The sequence below is a fragment of the Lissotriton vulgaris genome, chromosome 5 (assembly GCF_964263255.1).
Source record: "Lissotriton vulgaris chromosome 5, aLisVul1.2, whole genome shotgun sequence".
In the NCBI taxonomy this organism is placed as follows: Eukaryota; Metazoa; Chordata; class Amphibia; order Caudata; family Salamandridae; genus Lissotriton; species Lissotriton vulgaris.
The window spans coordinates 899,050,551-899,072,025 of NC_141693.1; the positions used below are offsets into that span (position 1 = coordinate 899,050,551).

General features: G+C 47.6%; 1 protein-coding gene across 2 annotated transcripts in view; it reads left to right on the plus strand.

Moving 5' to 3' along the window:
- The window catches only part of IDE (insulin degrading enzyme), a 996,582-nt gene that overhangs the window by 259,743 nt on the left and 715,364 nt on the right, over positions 1-21,475 (plus strand). For both annotated transcript variants that reach the window (XM_086922493.1, XM_086922494.1), the window contains exon 7: positions 11,944-12,036. In XM_086922493.1, coding sequence (XP_086778619.1) covers positions 11,944-12,036 — 93 coding nt within the window. The remainder of the gene's footprint in view (positions 1-11,943; positions 12,037-21,475) is intronic.

The window sequence follows — 21,475 nt, forward strand, 5'->3', positions numbered from 1 at the left end:
TTGTATCAACCATCTTGATCTAGATTTTTGTAGGCTGGGCAGAAAAATACGTGTAGCTGTCATTCTTCAGCTTCACCACAGGCTGGACACCCTAAAGATACGGTGCCTGCCCATTTATTGGTGAATATGCGTAGAGGACGTACGTGATCCATTCCTAAATTGGACATAGTTTCCTAGCTTAGGCTGGCTGGATTTCATCTAGGAAAGGCTCACTGCTAAAGTTGTCTTTTATTCCAATACAAATTGGTGTCAGTGTACCTAGTGTTGTGCTCCCATGAAGGAGAGCGAGTTTGTGCCCCCTGTTACTCCTGACAAGTTAATTCCTAGATGTTGCAGGACAAGAGGCAGTGGGATCACTCCACATATTCGTTTTGCCAATACTATGTAGTGTGTCCCTAATATAAATGGACCAGGGTAATTTCCTGCCCCCCAGAAGTCCCAATATCTCCTCCAGCACTAGCCTATAAGAAGTCAATTCCGGAGTGGCCCAGAAACGTCCCCAGAAAGTGAGCAGTCCAAGTCCTAGTTCTTCTGAAATCGGTCTAACACCTAGATCAAGTCGGAGTGGAACAAGTGGGGTGCTGGGAGGGGAGACTAACTGCCTAATAAAATTATTTTCGATTTTGCATATGTTTTTTGTGGGACAATGCCCCCATAATTCTGCACTATACATACTGGCAACCATAGCTTGCATTTTGTAGATCTCGACAGTAGGGTTAATGGGTTTGAAAAAAGATTTCCTATACACTTTGGCCAGTACCCCTGATATCTGCGGTAGCTTGTGGCTCGTTTTTGCAATATGTGTTGACCAATCCATGTGTTTAGTTAGGGTGACCCCATGGTATTCGAAAGTGGATACTCTCTCAATGGGAATGCCATTCAGGCAAGGATTGGGGCATGTAGCGTTTACTGGATTGAAAACCATATGTTTAAGGCATGTTGGCTGTAGATCACATGTTTCGCATACTCCTGCCATCTAGTGTTGGGTCTGGATGTTTGCAAGATGTTTTCTTCAAAGAAGTCTTCCCAGTCAAGAGGTAAGGTGACTCCTCCTTTTGGTGATACTGCGCATGGGCATCGACTCCATTGTTAGATCGTTTTTTTTCCACCATCGGGTTTCAACGTGTATTGCTGTGCTCCGGTTCGAAGCCGTTCCTCGGGTTCCTCTCGGTGCGCAATTCTCTTACCCTCGACACTATTGTTATTCGATTGCTTTTCCCATTCTCCGTGTATCGTATTGGCTTCAAAAAATCTCTTTCGATAGGAATCTTCGTGGAAGGCCGTCAGGCCTAGCCGCATCAGGCCATCTCGCAGTCATTGGAACGGACTCCATTTAAATTCTGTCCCGGGTGCCACGCCAAGTACCCGCGCACCGACTCGCACGAAGTGTGCAACTTGTGCTTCTCCCGGCAGCATGTCGAACAAGACTGCGACTCATGCAGATAGGTCTTATCCAAGAAGAGGCAGCATGACCATCAGGCTTGACATCACGAAATGCAACAACAACACAGTGGCTCCTTTCCGGATCTCTTGGGCGAAGATTCCGAACATCGACAACACACAAGGAGCTGAGGAAGAAGAGGAGCTCATTTCTTGTTAGAATCCGGCTCCGACATGGACGAAGAGATTCCGCAGGGTCAGCGTACCGTGAGTACAGATCCTACCCTGCCCCAAACTCCACCTCTGCCCAAGAAAAAGGCCACAGTCCCTCCTCTACCATCAGGCCAAGGTCAGCACAGAGAACACGTTTCCAACGACCTGCCTTCGGGCCCAGCACCAAAACAAATATTAAAGCCTTCTGGTTTGGGATTGAGTCTGCCACATTCAGGCACCAAGCCGAAACAATCTGCATCAAAACCGAAAAACATTTCGGAGTCAACTCCTTCAGTACCGAAACGGAACCCATCTTAGGATCTGAATACTTCGACGCCGAAAACCTCGGCTCCAAAAATATTGGCACAGAAAGAAAATGGCTCCTACGCCATCAAAGGAGACTCGTTTTGACGTCTCGCCTTCAAACCCTGGCCCGAAACAAAAGGAACTGGTCATCAATCCCAAAACTGGACATATTCAAGCAAAATTGCCATTAAAACGCAAACCAGAAACGGAGGGCACTTACCACATTCCTCTTAAGAGAAAACATGTTGGTACTAACCCCTCTCCTCCTTCTCTAACTAAGCTCTTCGCAAAGATCCACTCATACACTGCCTATGCTTAAGGGTATGCTAAAACAAGCGGACAACATCTTTAAATATCTGGTTGCGCAGAAATTCTTACACCAAGGATAGATAAAAAGTATAAATCTGCACCATCAGATCCAGTTTACATCAAGGGTCAATTACCATTAGATTCCTTAGTGGTTTCTAATGCCCGTAAATGGGCAAACTCAAAAACATCGGGTGCTGCCCCTCCTCCAGACAAGAAATCTAAACTAATAGAATCCTCAGGAAAAAAGTAGCTTCACAGGCAGCCAATCACTGGCGGATTGACAATACCCAGGGACTCTTAGCTAGACACGACAGAGCGCACTACAACAAATTGGAACAATTGCTCCAATTTCTGCCTGATGAACATAAGTCTAAGGCACACAACCTAGTTCAGGAAGGAAAGCTAATTTCAAACACATATATTAGATGCGCTTTAGATGCAAGAGACACTGCGGCTCGTGCAATCAACACCAGTGTCTTGCTAAGAAGGCACGCCTAGCTTAGAATTTCAGGGTTTAAACCGGAAGTGCAGGCTTCTACCTTAAACTTAACTTTTGATAAAGAGCATCTCTTTTGTCCTGTTGTAGACACTTCCTTAGAGAAGAAGGACACAGACGTTGTTAAATCTATGGGAGCCCTACAGTCCTCATCCAATCGGGGTTCTTTTTGTCGCACCTTCTAAGGGGGAGGGGCTGGGGGGGGGTGCTGTGCTCTAAAAACTTATCTACAGACAACACTTCTACATCATATTAAGATAACAGTCAGCCATCCTCTTCAAGAGGTTACTTTTAAGGTGGATTTAGAGGCAATAATGGCAAGGGAAGAGGTAAAGGTTCCACACCCCTCAACAAACAGTGACTTGCCTCCTCTTCCCCCGATCATTTCACACCTGTCGGGGGACATATCTCTCAAGTCTCCTCATCTGGCATACAATAGTTTCAGACAGATGGGTCCTAGGAATTATTCATTCTGGTTATTTCCTTGAGCTTACCAACAATCCCCCAAACATTCCTCCACATTCACACCTCCTCATACAGAAGGTTCACTCTCTTCTGCAAAAGTGAGCTATAGAGCCCGTACCATTACAATATCAAGGATCAGGTGTGTACTCCCTATATTTTCTCATACCCAAAAGGACGACTCTCTCAGGCCTATATTAAACCTCAGAGAGCTAAATCAATATATTCACTCCTATCACTTTCATATGGTCACTCTTCAACAAGTGCTCCCACTCCTACAGCAAGGCGACTTCATGTCTACTGTAGACTTAAAGGACACATACTTCCATATTACAATATATCCCGCTCATCGTAAATATCTCAGGTTTGTTGTAGCGGGACACCACTACCAGTTCAAAGTGCTTCCATTCGTAGTCACCACTGCTCCCAGAGTATTCATCAATTGCCTGGCCGAAGTCGCTGCTCACTTGCGAAGACAGCATATTCATGTCTTCCCATACTTGGACGACTGGCCCATCAAAGCCAGCTCTTACCCAAAGTGTCTCCAGCACACTCCAATAACACTGCAATTACTTCACAATCTGGGGTTCACAGTGAATGTGTTGAAGTCCCATCTCCAGCCCTCCGGCACACAAACTTATTTGGGAGCCACTCTCAATACTCAAAAAGCTCTAGCCTGTCCCAATGCAACCAGAATCTGCAGTATTCAGGTTCTGATCTCAGTTTCAGCCCAACCAGTCACTACAAGCTCGAGTATACATGCAGCTACTGGGAATGATGGCATCTTGCATCATGATAGTTCCCCATGCAAGACTTCAAATGTGTCCCTTTAAAGAATGCTTAGCACGTCATTGAAATCCGTCTCGAGGTCAATTGTCAGATTTACTGTTGGTAGAGGGCCGCACTAAGCGCTCTCTACAGTGATGGAATCCACAAAACCTATTCAAAGGGCGGCCCTTCATTAAGCCAGTTCCACAGACAGTGCTAACAGCAGACGCATCACTCACTGGTTGGGGAGCTCATCTCCAAACTCACACAATTCAAGGCTTTTGGAGTCAAAAGCAAAAGAAACTTCCTATAAATCGTCTAGAGCTGCTAGCAGTATTTCTAGCGCTCAAAGCCTTCCAGACTCACCTTGCAGGCAAAGCTGTCCTGGTCTGCACCGACAACATGACAGCCATGTATTATATACAGAAACGGGACACACACACACACACTCCAACTGTCGCGCCTTGCACAAGCCATTTGGAGGTGGACCATACATCAACATATTTCTCTCCTGGCAGAACACCTCCCAGGAGTAAAGAATCAAATCACAGGCTTTCTCAGCAGGCAGACAACGGATTCACGAGTGGGACCTTCACCCTCAAGTTCTCCTCACATTCTTTCAAATGTGGGGTTTTCCACAGATCGATCTGTTCGCCTTGCACCAAAACGCAAAATGCCCAAACTTTGCCTCCAGGTATCCACACCCATTGTCCAAAGGCAATGCACTATGGATGGACTGGTCAGGGATATTTGCCTACGCTTTTCCGCCCCTCCCACTCATTCCACTAGTGGTTCGGAAGCTCAAACAAATATCCCTCACACTGATTCTAGTAGCTCCCTCATGGGCCCGTCAACCTTGGTTCACTACCCTATTGGAGCTCTCAGTAGTTCCTCATCAAAAACTACATCTCACACCCAGTCTCCTCACACAGACCATGGAGACATAAGACCTCCAGATCCCATAGAACTAAACCTTTCTGGCACCTGAAATCATAGTTTGGTTTTCTGAACCTTCCACCAGACTGTAAGAACATCATTAAAGCGGCCAGAAGGCCTACTACAAGAGCTTGCTACGCAGCTAAATGGAAGTGGTTTGTTATATATTGTAATAATAACCATATCAACCCATTAGATGCTTCCATTTAAAATATAATTTGTTACTTCTGTAGTAGGGGATCTCTGTGTATAGTCATAATCTAGTGAATAGTCCCGCCCATGTGCGTGGACCCCGGCAATCCAAAATAATCTCTTAAGTTGTCAAAAATAATGCAGAAACTGCAAGGACACTTAAGAGAGAATTTAAAGACAAATAATGCAGCCTATATCCACAGGCTACACTGTCCAGTACTTCAACTAGAAATTCCACCAAAAAAACACCACACACAGCACAGCCTGCTAGTTTCTACCATAGAGAAACTTGCCTCCCCCAGTCAAAGACTTAGGAATGATAGAGAGGAAGGTAGGGACAGACAAGCCCCATAGGCTGCCATTATGTGGCTTAAATAGGATACTGTGCCTTTAAGAGAACTTTCCAGAACTTCTCTCAGTATCCCAGAATGCATAGCAGGTCCCTCTACTTTCAGTTCTTTTTTCCGGCTCCTGCTTACAGGACCCTGGCATTGAGCTCTCCCTTTTTCAAGGGTTTATTGGAATTTTTTGGCAATTTTGAATTCTAAAAGTGTTGCAGTTTACTTCTTGGTGTTCTCTTCTCCTTTTTTGTGCTGTTTTAGGCGTTTTAGGGCTCTAGAATGCCTGGCCTTTTTGATAAGTGCCCAGCATGTGAGAGGAAGAAGGCCAAGAGTGACCCCCATGATGTCTGCATCGTGTGCCTCCCAGAAGATCATGTCCCTGAGGATTGTGTCATCTGCCAGCAGCTTTCTGCTCGGACTCTGAGGGACAGATTGAAGATCAGGCTGTCTGGCCTGGAGGAGAGGTGTCTGCAGGCTGCAGGTGGGTGTGGGCAGGCTGGGAAGGTTCCCTCTGCCTCTGCTGAGGCCCCTGGGGGGCTCCCCAGGGGCAGGAAGTCCAGCAAACGGTCCCGGTCTCCGTCCACGTCGATTGCATCGACGACGACGTCGAGAGGGATGACGGCGGTGTGCTCCCCTTCTCCCCGGGGCTCCGGGTCGAGACGGCGTGACGGCTCGACGTCGAAGGAGAAGCCGCCGTCGAAGCCGCCGTCGACGTCATCGTCTTGGTCGACGTCGAGGTCTTCCTACCGACGCCGAAGGCAAAGTGACAAGCATCGGCGCTCGCCGACGAGGCAACACCGTCGATCGCCGTCGAGGCGACACCGTCGATCGACGTCAAGGCACCGGTCGACGTCGAGGGGCTCCTCGACGTCGAGAGCATCAAGACGACGGCGACTTTCGTTGTCGAAGACGGAACGCTCGACGTCGAGAAGGCGGCGTGCGACGTCGCGGAAGAGGAGGTCGACGTTGAGGAGTCGACGGTCGACGCCGAGGAAAAGAGGGTCGACGCCGAGGAGACGGCGATCGACGCCGGAGTCGAGGAAGCGTCGTTCGACGCCGGAGAAGCGTCACTCTGCGTCCAGCAGACAGCGGTCAGCGTCTAGGAGTCGGTCAGCCTCTCCAAAACGGCGCAAGAGGGATTCTAGTCCCAGAAGTCACGCTGCTTCAAGTGGAGGACGCAAGAGGAAGCGGTCACCTGCTGATGGGACTGGCTCTCCGCACCCTTCGCCTAAAGGGTCACCGGGTTCGGTGTACTCAGAGGTGTACACACCATCTCGGCCCAGGACTCCAACTCCTCCTCCTGTTCCTAAGGAGGATCCTCCACCCAAACCGCCACTGCCTTCAGGAGACCCTCCTCCGCCTCCGGTCCCTCCGCATGGGCCCACCCCGCAGCCGAAGGTTCCTCCTCCGAGGTCCACTTCCCTGCCGTCCCTGCCTGTTCCTCCTAAGGGGACCCCAAAACCGAAACCCCGTGAGGAACCGACGAAACCCCGTGAGGAACCGAGGAAGACCCCTCCACGAAAACCGAAGGAGCGGCCACGTGCAGGCAGGTCTCGCTCTCGCTCTGGGAGGAAGGAGAGATCGCGACGCAGATCATCCACGAGGTCGAGACACCGCCGTAGGAGGCGCGAGTCTCGCTCACAAACGAGGTCCTCTGGGACCAGGGACTATTCTCCCACCCTATCGGGGTCACCGGACACGAGAGTGTCCCCGATAGATGACCTGGTGGCGTTCCATGACGTCCTTTTACGGGGCGCGGCGAAGTTGGGCATATCCCTGACGGTGCCCACTCCGAAAACGTCAGTCATTTTTGAGACTTTACATCAGAAACACCTGTCTCGTCCTCTCCTGCCTCTGGTGCCGGGCCTGGAAGAACCGGCTATGGCCCTGTTTCTCACCCCTGCGGTGACGATTGGCTTACACATCCATACGCTTACATCTCGCTGCAATAGCTGCATACCTTCAAAATAGACAGCATCTGTCCCTTTTCAGAGTACCTGTTATCAAGGCTTTTATGGAAGGACTCAAAGGAGTTATTCCACCAAGACTTCCACTTGTTCCAGTGTGGAATCTTAACATTGTCCTTACCATACTAATGGGTCCACCCTTCGAGCCTTTGCATAAATGTGAACTGCAATTTCTCACTTGGAAAGTTGCTTTACTCATTGCTATTACATCACTCTGGAGAGTGGGGTAGCTTCAGGCACTAACCATAGAGGAACCATTTTTCCAACTACACAAAGACTAAGTGGTTCTTCTCACTAACCCCAAGATCCTACCCAAAGTGGTATCTGCCTTTCACATCAATCAATCTGTTGCTACCCGTTTTCTTTCCTCAACCAGATTCAGTGGCAGAATGGGCTCAACACACTTTAGATGTTAGACGAGCCTTATTGTATTACATAGAGAGGACAAAACCATTTTGTCAAACTAAACCACTTATTTTTTTTTTTTTTTTATACACGTTATTTTAAACACCCAGCAAATACAGCATGAAAGGACATACAAAAGCATACCGACAAATATCCCCTTCCCACCCCATTGCCCTCCCGCCCCCTACCCCCCCCCCCGATCCCCCCGCGATTATTCCGCCCGCCCCACCCTGGCTGGTCCTTGAGGAAAAGATCGAAGGAAGAGAAAAAACCCCCACCAGAAACGCTCCTACTGGCAGGAGCAACCCCCTCTAAAAAAAACAGACAAAAACCACTGACTTTCAATGTAGCTACAAGATCTTGCGAATATTACAAACATAAAACATTAGGGCCATTTGGGCCATATATATTATATTACTTATAAGTTATTCTTAAGCGCCTATCCCCAATATCTTGGTTGTCCTCGGACGATCTAATCAGGGGGGCCGAGATACCTATCCACTTGGCTCTTGCTCTCTGCCCCCTCCTAGTATATATTTCAGTCTCAAGCTTAAACACTGCCAAGTACCCCGCCAGCCATTGCTGACCCGTAGGTGGAGTAGGATAAAGCCAGTGAGTAGCTAGACAAAGCCTGAATACTATCACAGCTATGAAGAGAAAGATCTGGACCGGGGATGGTAAATGAGAGCTGCTCACTCCTAGTATAGTCTGCTGTGGTGTCATCTCAATTTGTTGACCCAGATGGGATTCAAGAATCATACCAACTTCCCTTTTAATTATATCCGGATCGGGGCAGGAAGCAAACATATGAACGATGTCTGCTGCTGCATAGCTACAGCGTGGGCATAATGTTACCGCCCCTCCTCCCCATTTAGAAATCTTCTCCGGTGTTATATACAGATTAAACCACATCTTAACGCATTGCAATTGGAGATTAGCTGCTTAACATGAGGTTTGGGCCATAATAAGTGAAGCCTCTACTTCCCCTAGTTCAACCTGTAACCGCTCCTGCCAGCGATCGCAATGTTTGGGTAGATAATCAGTCATCTTCTCATTTAGTTTTTTATAAATCCCACCCAGCGTCCCAACCCCCTTAAGTAACATCTCCATCAGTGTCACCCTGGGGAAGCCACTGCTGCCTCCCAGTTTCCTCGCTAAAAAGTTTCTGATCTGGAGATATTTAAAAAACTGCCTGTTATCGATCCCAAAAGTTTCTTTAATCTTGTCAAAAGAGCTCACCCCAGCTGCTTCCATAATATCGCCAACCCTCCTGACACCTTTGTCTTGCCACATATCCATATTACCATCCTTAAAAATACAAGGAAGTGATACATTACCATACAGAGGGGTATAAGCATGTATGCGACCCAGCCCGAGTTTTTTTCGAACTTAAGTCCAGAATTTAAAAGCACACATCAATGTCTTGAACTTCACCCTTTTGTAATAATTAAAATCAGTATATTGAACAAGACACCCCCTAGCCTGTGACCCCAATAATAAATCATAAATTGATGCAGGAGCTGCCTCTTGTACCTGATCAGGTTCAACCCTGATTAGACTTCCCATTTTAAATAATATATCAGCCCAGTGATCTACATGTAAATTAGGGACCTCCCATCCGCCTCTGTCCCTGTCAGGAATTTTAGCGCTCTCCGAGGGCGACAATTGGCCAAAAGAAATTTAGTGAACAACTGATTCATATTTTTAAACCAAGTATCGTTGATTGCCAATGGCATTGCCCTGAATAAATATAACATTTTTGGCAAAAACACCATCTTAATGATATTGCACCTCCATATCAGGCTTAGCTTGAGATTATCTATGCAGTTAAAATCTGTTTTAAATTTTAAAAGCAATGGTTTCAAATCAGTTTCAGCAATTTTAGACATATCTGCCATTATTTCCACCCCAAGATATGTTGCCTTCTGAACGACCCGGGGGTCCAAGAAGTCCCTTACCTGCCACAACCAGGGTTTTATTAGAATTAAGTCGATATCCTGATATATGCCCAAAAATCTTAGCCTCTTTTTCAATTTCAACTAGTGCATAAAGTGGATTAGGGGTCATAATAGCTAGATCGGCATTTGTCAAGATTTTAGTGCCCCCCCCCCCCCCCTTACTGTGTGTAGCTAAAATCTGGTTGTTATCTATTAATTTCCTAATGAAGGGGTCAATATACAAAGCAAATAAAATAGGGGAGCAAGGGCACCCCTGACGTGTCCCCCTGCTAATTAACACTGGACCTGAAAATTCTCCCATAATAGCAATTCCAGCCACCGGGTTATTGTACATTATTGAAATTGCCTTGATGAAGCCTGTGCCAAATCTTCTACTTTCCAGTGTAGCCCACAGAAATAGCCAGGAGACCCTATCGAAGGCTTTCTCCGCATCTAGCAATATCAGCGTGATAGGGTCTCCCTTAATCCCTGCTGCATCAAAGAGAGCTATCACCCTCTGTATGTGATCTATTGTGCTCCTACCAGGAACAAATCCATGTTGGGTGTGTGAGACCAGCTTCTTTATCATTGCGGCTATGCGATTTGCCGAAATCTTGGCATAAACCTTTATATCACTATTAATTAACGTTATAGGCCGATAAGACCCCAGCTCTTTAGCCGATTTCCCTTTTTAGGAAAGACCACAATGTTAGCTGATCCCCATGATTTGGGTGCCCTCTGCCTGGACTGTGCCTTGAGAAAGACCTCAACCATAAGTCCTACCAAGCAGGGGGCCAGTTTTTTATAGAATTCCCCTGGAATAGAATCGGTACCAGCAGCTTTCCCGTTAACTAGAGTGCTGATAACGCCCATACCTTCTTCAGTCATAATAGGTATTTCCAATGCTTCTCCTTCTTCCCTGGTTAGTTTCCCCCCAGGAAGCTTCACTAGATAATCCTGAACTTCTTTTTCCTTTCCCGTGATTTCTTCTGTATAAAGCTGTTGATAAAATCGCGGAAAAGCAGCCCGAATATCTGAGGCCCGTCATCTAAAAGGGTCCCAACTCCGAGATCTGTACACTGGTACCTCTGATGTGTTTTGGGCTCCAGTATCTGAGGTTGTGGACACAGTGAAGAAAGAAACGTTGTCAGCACACAATTGTGGTGCTTCTATGGGGATTCAGTCTTATCAGTTCTGAGGTGGAACTTCAGAGTTCCACTGTTACACCTGCTGGCACACTGGCGCACTGCTCTGAAAGCTTTCTGGATCCAGTCTGGCGCCTGGGAGATATTTCAAAGGCGAGGATTCTGCCATTAGATGGAGTATTAACAAGAAAGAGCATTACAAAAAGTACATAACTTGCTCATTAGTTCAAAATGTACTGATGGGCAAATTTATTTTGGCCAAACAATAGATGAAACTCAGCATGCCACCAATTGAATTATGGTACTTTAAAATGTAGGGTATAATACCCTGCAGTGTCCAATAACCCGCCTTAATTATGACTCGAGACAATTGTTTCGTAATCTATGCTTCAATAAGTTACAAAGATTGCAGTCAAATAAAATTCCCCAGATGATTAAGAAAACTGCATTTATTTAATTGATGGACAACCAAAGTTGAGATATTGTTGTGGAAGTGAAGGTAGTATAATAATTTTTTTAAAAGCTTTTTCTATAGCGCCAACTAGACTCAAAGATATCGGGAATCAGAGCGCTTTACACGAGCACCAGTTTCGTTACAGATGGATACACAAATTTTTGTTGGGCACGGGGAGATAATGTGATTTGCCCGTAATCTCAGGATATTGAGCTTTGTTGTCGAGACTCAAACCCGGTTCCCCAGCTTCGAGGTCGACCGCTCTAGCCGTAAGGCTACATCCTCTCCCCTATTTGAAATGGGAAAGGTGCTGGTCTTAAGAGGGCTCTGGTGTGGTGGAGTTAGACAATTTAAGGATGAATAGTAACAGTAGGTGGTGACTAAGGCTTAGCCATACCTGGATTTTTCTCAGGTTTTCCAAGGAAAGCCTCCAAGACTCTAAAGCTGCTTAGCTGGCTTCCTTCTTCCCCTATCAAGACACTGATCTGGTTTTGTTTGAGTATTTTTAAAAAAAAGGTTTCTCCCAATTCTACATATTAAGTAATCTCTGAAGGTTTAACACTTTATTAAAGCGGAAACTTACTTGAAAAACATTTGAAGTAATACGATTTTTTTTGTTTTTTATATTCTAGGTTGGGTAAATACCCTTGTTGGAGGACAGAAGGAAGGTGGCAAAGGCTTTATGTTTTTCATTATAAATGTGGACCTAACTGAGGAAGGACTTTGTAAGTGCATTACAGTATCACACTTCTCAAGATAAAGTATTTTGATTCCCAAACATTTGCATAGAATTAATTGCCTAAGATTATGGTTAGTTATGAATTGTTTGATAAAGTTGAATTTAGCACGGGATAAAGAGCTGAAGCACACAGGCTTAGTTAAAGTCCTGTCATTCTCAAGCTGTTATTTTCTTATGAATCAAGAAGAAAGCATGCACTGAAATATTAACAGGAGTATACTTAACCTATTAAAACAGTATGAGTATTGGAACGTTTCCATCATCTAATCTTGAGAATATTGATTACTCTACCATTTGTACTCTATGTAGGCAGACAGTGATTCAGGATCATCTAATCCAAACCTAGCACTGAGCCACTTAAGTGTATTTCATGACCATTTCAGTGATACAATGAGAAACAGAAGCAAAAGCCAGTAATGCTGAAACTAATGACATGAAAGAGTGATTTTTCAGGAAACTAATGTTTTTTTGAGATCCACATGCTTTATTTGTAGGAAGCCTAATAGAGTCTAGGTCCCAACAGTCTACCTCCCTAATACCAAATTAAACAAACGTATTTATCCCTGTGCTCACAAGCAGAAAGGTTGTATGATAAGAAGGATCTATTTTAGGCTTACCAGGAATTTATAGTGTGCTTACAGCCTACTCATTGATTCCCTTTGGTTAGCCTTCTTGTCACTCATTTGCTTGCTTCTTATAAGATGGCCTTACTTTTCCATCTTGTTTGTCTCTGCCATGGAGCCTCTTAACCATTCTTAGGCTCGGCTGACTTGTATCTTTACACTGTTCACTTTTAGGGCATTACATTTTTCTTTTTGCTTAAACGCTCTAAAAGAGTACATGTATTTTTCAGCTTTCTCCCTTGTCTGCGTGTTCCCCTCCAAATATCTATCCCCCCCCCCCCAAGCTCTGTGTTGCTTTCTCTTATCTGCTTCTCTCATTGCTCCTCTGTGTTGCTCTCCCTTGTGGTCTGCTTTTCCTTCCCTTCTTTTTCCCTACCCATTCACTCCACGTTGCTTCATCTGCCAACTCCCCTTTGTTCCCTCACCGCTCCTCCATTGCCATTTGTTATCACAATCCTTAAAGTAATAAACATTGTACTGCTTTTATTTACTTTTGATTTTACTGATTCATGTCACCCATGTTATTTTATAGGTGTGTGCATGCTTAATCACACATGTTGTACACGTGCCATGCATGTTCATGCCTATAAAAGGGTGTGGTGTATTTTGTTTTCTTTTTGCCATTCTACATATACTATTGCTAGTGTTATACAGCATCGCCAAAAGGCATAGGCTAAGTCCCAAATTCAAGACCTATTGGCTTTGCCATTGCTTATTTTTAATACCAGGGACTCCTTTCGTTTATGTGAGCACATTCTTGTCAAACACAAAACAACAATTAGGGTTCGACTCTTCAGAATTTGTCTGCATACCTTTCTGATATGGAGTTCTTCTGCCTACACCATTATCTCCGGTTTTGCACCCTCTGCTCAGCTCTTGCACCCATTGATCAACTCATCAAAACCTACCAACTTTAGTTCCAAATATGTGCTATCATGTCCACATCTTTTTTCGACTATAGAAATAAATCTTATCTAAGCGATATCTGTTTGCTTGAAGCCCATTTTTTCTGAATGATGAAAACCATCCTGTGCATCAGTGGGGAACCAAAGTTAAATCCTCATTTTCCATAACTGCCCTACCTCAAACTCAACTCTTCCTTTCACCTACCTTCCGACAATATAAACAAGTCTAGCAATCTTATTTGACATAGAAGTGTAGTTCTATCCACAGATACATTTGTTGGTCAAGACTTAACTAATTCAGCTTTCCACGCTCACAAGAATCTTCCTTATCCTTCAAGCTTTGCGTCTTCATTGACCTGATGAGTGCTTATTCTATCAATATTATGTTGCTGCAATAGTTTCTGCGAGACCTCCAAAAATCTCAAATACAGAACCTGCATAGTATACAAAATCAAGTGGCAAGACTTTACTTTATTGTCAGAAAAGTTCAATCTACCTCACTGGCTGTGACATATCTTCACTGACTTCCTGTAAAACAAATGATCAAGTTCAAGATATTGTGCATCACGCAAAAGACTTGAAGTATAACAAGTATAGGACTTCAAAAGTTTGTTCCACCTGGCTGGCCTACGAGGAGCTAAATATAGTTTATGATCACTGCTCATTCTGCACAAGCTCAAAAGACTTAAAAAAGGAAGAAGGTTCGTAAACCTCCTGGGTCCTTTCTGGATTGACAATGACCCGCTGCGTAAAGAAAGTAAACTAAATCCATTCAATTCATGTAAAACCTTGAAACCTTCCTTTTCAGACCCTCTTTCAACACACCCCTGAATTCATAGGCCTATCCCTGTTATAGGCTAAGCCTAGTTTCTTTAAATTCTTCTGTATCATGAACGTAAATTAGGCATGCAGAAGTCAGGGCCGGCTCTAGGCTCATGGTGGCCCTGGGTAGGGGGCCCAGAAGAGGGGGTCCGGGCGGGGCGGATCGCGCAGGCCAGTACAGAGGGGAGGGGGTCAGGGAGTTTAGAAGTGGAACAAAGCCAGAGGCCGCCAAATCCCTGCCAGGGGCCACCACGCAAATATGTATCCATCTTCAGAGGATTCATATATTAAGGATATATATTGGCGTGGTGGCCCCTGGGGTTTGGTGGCCCTGTGCAGGTGCACAGCTTGCACATGCCTAGAGCCGGCCCTGCAGAAGTGATCACACAGGTCAAGCAAGCAACCTGGAAATAGCATACATTTTATTCAGTGTTGCTAATTTTTCCAACTGCTTGCTTTTCGTAGTCCTTCTCTTGTGAAGTATCTCAGTAGTGGTTGGTTCGTCTGCTGAGCTTATACTTGGCATTTTTTGTATTTAAACACATTTTATTGCAATAAATGTTTATAGTGCAGCAATGGCTGATGGGTCTCATAAAGCAAATAATTGAAGAAAATAAAAAAAAGGGGTTGGGAATAAAATCCAACAGTCCTACCGGTTTCTCCCAGCCTACTCCCCATCCCCCACAAGAATAGTACAGAAAACAAATAAAACACATCTCAGTTACAATGTCTGTAATCGTCTATATAGCAGTACATTACAAATATTTTGGGCCATGAAATGTCCAAATTTCATCATCCAGATGTCAGCGGTTTTGGTGAACTCGTGCCAGTTCTATTCCCCTATATTCCGCCTCCCTCTTCCATAGCTTGGGGTGTTTTTGGGGGCAGCCCCTGGCTTTGTATATCCTAATTTTCAGTTGCGTTCAGTGGTCCATACCCTTTTTCCAGATGGAAAATGACGGAGGGGCAGACGATTACCCTCATTTCCTATGTTGCGTTTAGCGAGTGTCAGTCCCAAGGACATGGGAGCGATCCCATATTTATCCCCACCTACATTGTCCATAAGATGGAGGAGGGCCAGTCGTGGGTTAAACGGGAGCTGCCAGGACAGAACCCGAGCCAGACATGTGATCACCCCACCAGAATCTCTCTAGCTCGTAACGGCTCCACACAGTATGTAAGAATGTACCCTCCTCTGCAGAGGTATGTTGGGCAGCCGCTCCCTCCATACACCATTGCCGGTGTTGTCAGGTTGGCCCTGTGGAGGTTTTTAAATTGAATGAGCTGAAGTCTAGCTGCAATTGCTGCTCCCCTGGGGTAACCGAGCACCTCAGTCCAGTCTTCATTGACTAATTCACCCACGTCAGCCTCCCATATTGCCTGCAATGCCTCAAAGGTGTCTGGTTGGTTACAAATCAGGGTCTGGTAGATCTTAGAAATGTTATAGTCAACCAAATCTCCAATAAGTGATTTACCTTCTAATGGATTAAATTCAGGAAGGTCTGTTAAGGTTTTTAAATAAGGGCCCAACGCATGGCTGAACTTGATAAACTTATGAAACTGGCTACGAAACTGGCTACGATGCAGCTGAAACTCTGTCTGAAGCATCTGGTAGCACTACATGTCTGTGCCCTGTATGACATCTGCCAATGTGAAGATTCTGATGAGGTCCACACTTCCTGATCCCCTCTAATGTTACCACTTGGAGAGCATGGCTCCACACCAGAGTGAAGTCTACTCCGTTAATCTGCCCCACAATTTAATTTGTTGGAGTCTCAATCGCCACAAGTCCAAAACTTTGTTGCTGGGGGAAGAGTAACACCTTCCAGCCTCTCCCTCCCCATATAAGTACGCGTGTAGCGGAGACTCACCCATTGCCACCTTATCTAGAGCATAAACGGAGTCTCCCTGGGTATCCGACCACCACTCCTTTATGATCTGGATGTGAGTCGCCTGGTAGTAGGACTTGATATCTTCCGCTGCAATGACACAGGAAGGTGGTAAGAATGAAATTCAAGCTTTGGAGCCACTGTTGCAGGATGGCAAAACAGGAAATTTTGCAACTGATAAAGGAACTTGGGCATGAGACCATTTTGAAGTTTGCGGACCTGTAATCTCCCTATGTCTCAGGATCGAGGAAGCAATGCGTCCACCGACACCGGCACCGGCGGCACCCTGCTGCCCCGAGCAGAAGGTTTCAAGAGGGATACGTGGAATACCGGGTGGACCCTCAGGTGGCTAGGCAAACCCAGGCGTACGTTCACAGGGCTGATGCATTTAGTGATGCGATACGGACCAATGAACCTAGGATGAAACACGCTGCGCTTCCGGAACCGCAGATTCCTGGTGGACACCCAAACAAAATCCCCAACCGCATACAGAGGACCAGGCCGTCGCTTCTTGTCGGCTGTGGCTTTGTACGCCGCTTTGGCCGTCTCTAGGCAGGCACGAGATCGAACCAGAATTTCATTGATGTGCGCCACCCTCCTAGCGGCTTCCGGCACTCTAAGGTCTTTGACGGGGTGAATGAATAGTAAAAACCTGGGGTGATGACCATAGTTGGTGTAAAACGGAGATGACTTGGTGGAGCTATGCGTGGAGTTGTTGTAAGCAACCTCTGCCAGCCATAGGTGATCCACCCACTCCTCTGTCCCTTGGTCCACGAAACAACGCAGGTACTGTTACAGCGACTGGTTCAGACGTTCCGTCTGCCCGTCCGTCTGCGGGTGGAAGCTAGTCGAAAATGCTGATGTGACGTGTAAGGCCGAACACCACTTCCTCCAGAACTGGGCCGTGAACTGAGATCCCCTGTCCGACACAATCAGAGAGGGCAGCCCATGCAATCGTACCACATTCCTCAGAAGGAGCAAGGCTAGCTGGCCCGCCGAGGGCACCTGCTTGCAGGCTATGAAGTGCCCCATCTTTGTGAGATAGTCCACGACCACCATGATTGCCGTACAGCCCTGGTCCTTAGGCAATCCCACGATGAAGTCCAGGGATATGGCCTCCCAGGGCCTACTGGGCGTCGGAAGAGGTTGCAACAAGCCTTGCGGCCGTCGATGATCCGATTTTGCGGCAGCACAGATGGTGCATTCCTCCCCCCACCTGCAGACATCCGAACGCAACGAAGGCCACCAGAAATGCCTCCCCAGACTAGACACTGTCTTCTCGAACCCCAGATGGCCCGCGCATGGCGACGTGTGGCACCAAACAAAGGCCTGTTTTCGTAAACGGGGAGTAGGAACCAGTATCCGGTGACCATGCACAGGCATCCCGTCCAGTACCCGCCATTCCCTGTGACACGACAGCCACCGTTTCCAAGCAAAGGTCCGTATCCCCCTCTGAATACCTTTAAGGAACATGTCCGGCTGTATAGCCTCAATCACCGCATCAGGCGGTATGATGGAGTGCACGGGAGCTCGATCGGACGTTTGACAGGAAAGCGCGTCCGCCTTCCTGTTTTCTGTGCCTGGTCTATAGGTGATGTGGAAATGGAATCCGGAAAAGAACAGCATCCACCGCATCTGCCGAGGCGACAGGTAAATGTAAATGTAAATGTAAATGTGCTGGACTTGTAAAGCGCACAGCTGCCCGTAAGCGTCCCGGCGCTTGCTTAGGGAACCCGTCCTGGTATTCCCCTGTGAGAAACCACAGCCGGGTGTCCACAAGGTGATAGCCAGGCATCCCGCCGCGAGGGGCCGTAGTGGAGATTAAGCAAGCTATTGCCCAGAGTCGCAGAGTGTGACCCGGTGAGTTGAGTAGGCACCAGAGCGAGAATTGTCGAGTCCGTGGAATTTTGAGCCCGAGACCCGCCGAGGCGGGAATCGAACCCTGGTACACGGTCGATCTCAGCTTCCGGGTCTGCCGCCTCTAACCACTGAGCCACGCTTCTCGTTTTGCAGCCGTCATGAACTGCAGGTTGCGGTGGTCCGTGTATACAGTAACTTCGTGTTTGGCCCCCTTCAGCCAGTGCCTCCACTCCGTGAATGCGTCCTTTATGGCCAAGAGCTCCTTCTCCGCTATGTGGTAATTCCTTTCCGCGGGGTTCAGTTTTCTGGACATAAATGCCACTGGGTGCAGCATTCCGGAACGTTGGTGCCTCTGCGACAGAATGGCCCCCACCGCGACCTCAGAGGCGTCCGCCTCCACCACGTAAGGCAGGTCAGGGTTCGGATGTGCAGGATGGGTGCAGTCACAAAAGCCTTTTTCAGTGCCACAAAGGCACCCTGAGCCTCCGCGCTCCACACGAAGGGTTGTGATTTTTGCAGCAGCTGAGTAATTGGGTCCACCAACCCCGAGAACCCAACGATGAACCGGCGATAAAAGTTGGCGAATCCAATGAAACACTGCACGTCCTTCACCCCCTGTGGCTTAGGCCAGTCTTCCACGGCCTTGACCTTACGCTCTGCCATTTCCTGTCCTGCCGGGCTCAGCATCACTCCCAGGAACTCCACTGATGTGACGTGGAAGTCGCATTTGCTGAGTTTGCAGAACAGTAGATGGTCTCTGAGTCTCTGGAGTACCGTGGCCACGTGGTGTACATGTTCCTCATCCGTGTTGGAATAGATGAGAATATCGTCAATGTACACCACCACGTACTCATCCATGATGTCTCGGAACACCTCATTCAGAAAGTATTGAAAGGCCGCAGGGGCGTTGCAGAGCCCGAACGGCATGACGAGGTATTCGAAGAGGCCGTATCTGGTCTTAAACGCCGTCTTCCACTCGTCGCTGTGGCGCATACGCACCAAATGATATGCCCCTTTGAGGTCCAGTTTCGTGTACACCCGGGCCTTTTTTACTTGTTCCAGCAAGACACTTATCAGAGGCAGGGGGTACCGGTTTTTGACTGTAATCGCGTTCAACTCCCTGAAGTCCACACAGGCCCTCAACTCCCCGTTGGCCTTCGGGATAAAAAAAAGGGGTGAAGCAGCCGGCGATTTGGAGGGTCTGATGAACCCCAATTCCAGGAGTTTATCTAGATAAGAGCGCAGATGGCGGTTCTCTGGTTCGGTTAATGCATACAGCCTGCCACAGGGGATGCTGGCCCCCGGAACCAAGTCGATCTGACAATCGTAGATCCGATGCGGGGGAAGGATCTCCGCCCGAGCCTCATCGAATACATCCTGATAGTCACGGTATGCCCCGGGTAACGTAACAGCCTTCTCTGCCGCAGTAGCTACCGTGTGTTCCGTCTCAGGGCCGGTGGTGCACTCCAGTCGTACCCTGCAGTGTTGGCGACAGTGCGAAGATGTCATTTGAATCAGATGGGTTACCCAGTCAATGGTCGGGTTGTGCTTCTGGAGCCACGGCAGACCCAGGATGATCCTATATTGAGGCGCTCGGATGATGTTGAAGTCTATGCCCTCTTCGTGATCATCCCCGTATCTTACAGGCAGTACTCCTGTGTGGTGCCCTATGGGGCCCGTTACCAGTTTTCTTCCATCCACAGCGTATATGTCCTCGGGTAGATCCTTAGGTATGAGGGCTATACCCATCCGTTGAGCCTCGTCTTCATCCATGAAGAGACCAGTGGCCCCTGAGTCAACCATGGCCTCTACTGGAATCCACCTGGCTTCTATGGACACGTGAATTGTGACGTAGAGGTGCTGTGGTATCGAACGAGTATGACTCGACAAAGAAGGGATGCTAGAACGACTCAGAGAGGCCCCTTCGTTGCTCAGGGAGTCCGTTAGTTTTCCGACTGGATGTCAACCGCTGCAGATACCGGTCTATTGCTCCTGAAACGGCTGGTATTGGGTTTGGCAAGGCACTCACGGACGTAGTGTCCTTTCTTGCCGCAGTATAAGCATAGGCCTTGTTTCCGGCGTGTCTCTTTTTCCGTGGCAGTAAGACTGGCCCGCACAGCTCCGATATCCATGGGTTCCGCCTTGGTAGAGGAGCTGCCCTCTGTGGCTCCTGGTGTCCCCGGTACGGGCATGGGTTTCCCTTTCTTTTTGTGGTCTCCCCTGCGTTCGCCCAACCGATGATCCAAGCGCAGGACCAGGACGATAAGACCCTCACAAGTCTTGGGCTGGGGATCGATCTGGGCCACGACATCCTTGAGCTCCTCGCTCAATCCCTGATGGAACAGTGTTTTGAGACCGGCCATTTGGTTTCCGCCACCAAACGACGAAAGGAGTTCAGGTATTGCACCACGTCGTGGTTGCCCTGACGCAGCTTTAGAAGTTCGCGGTCTGCGGTGTAGGTGTCCGCCCGTCTATCGAAGACCTTCAGGAATTCCTCACGAAACGCCCCCCAATCGCATAGAATGGGGTCATCCCGGCTCACCAAGGGCACTGCCCATTGCGCAGCGTTTCCAGCGAGGTACGAAATGAGAAAGGCCACTCTAGCCTGGCTCGTGGGAAAGGACTTGGGTTTGCAGGACAGGTGCAAAGCCACTTGAGTCATGAACACCTGCACCGTATCAGGGTCTCCACTGTAGCGTTCTGGGGTGGCCAGGGGGACTGCCACTGGCATCTCTACCACCACAGCCGGAGTAGGGGGGGGGCGTTTGGCTACCCGCATCAAAGGGGTTCCTCTGGGTGGCTTCGAACCTCGCCTTTAGGTCCGCTGTTTCTTGCCTGGGCGCCGTTAACTCGACCTGGACGGCGGCCAAAGCCGCCACCACGTCCTCCATAGTGGCCATGGTCTGCTTCCCTCGATCGGGAGAGGATTGTGATTGGAGAAAGGTTGGATATTATGTAATCTCCCTATGTCTCAGGATCGAGGAAGCAATGAGAAACCACGAAAACCACACCAAATAACTAATGATGGTAAGTGTTAGTTTAATGTACACAAAAACACTTAGCAAAAGAGGAAACAAATGAATAATGCAATGTACAGTCTTGCGAATTAAACGTTGTTATACTATACCCATCAGTCGTATGCCCAGTTCACAAGGAGGGCTCAGGTCCAACCGTCCTCTGCATGAATACCGGTCCCGGTATTCGGCCAACAGAGGACACTGTGCAGAGTAACGGCCAAAAATGCCGTTCGTTATGTGACTGATGGGTTGGGGTAATATAATGCGTCCAGGCGCGGTAAGAATCACGTCTCGGTAATACCCAGCCGG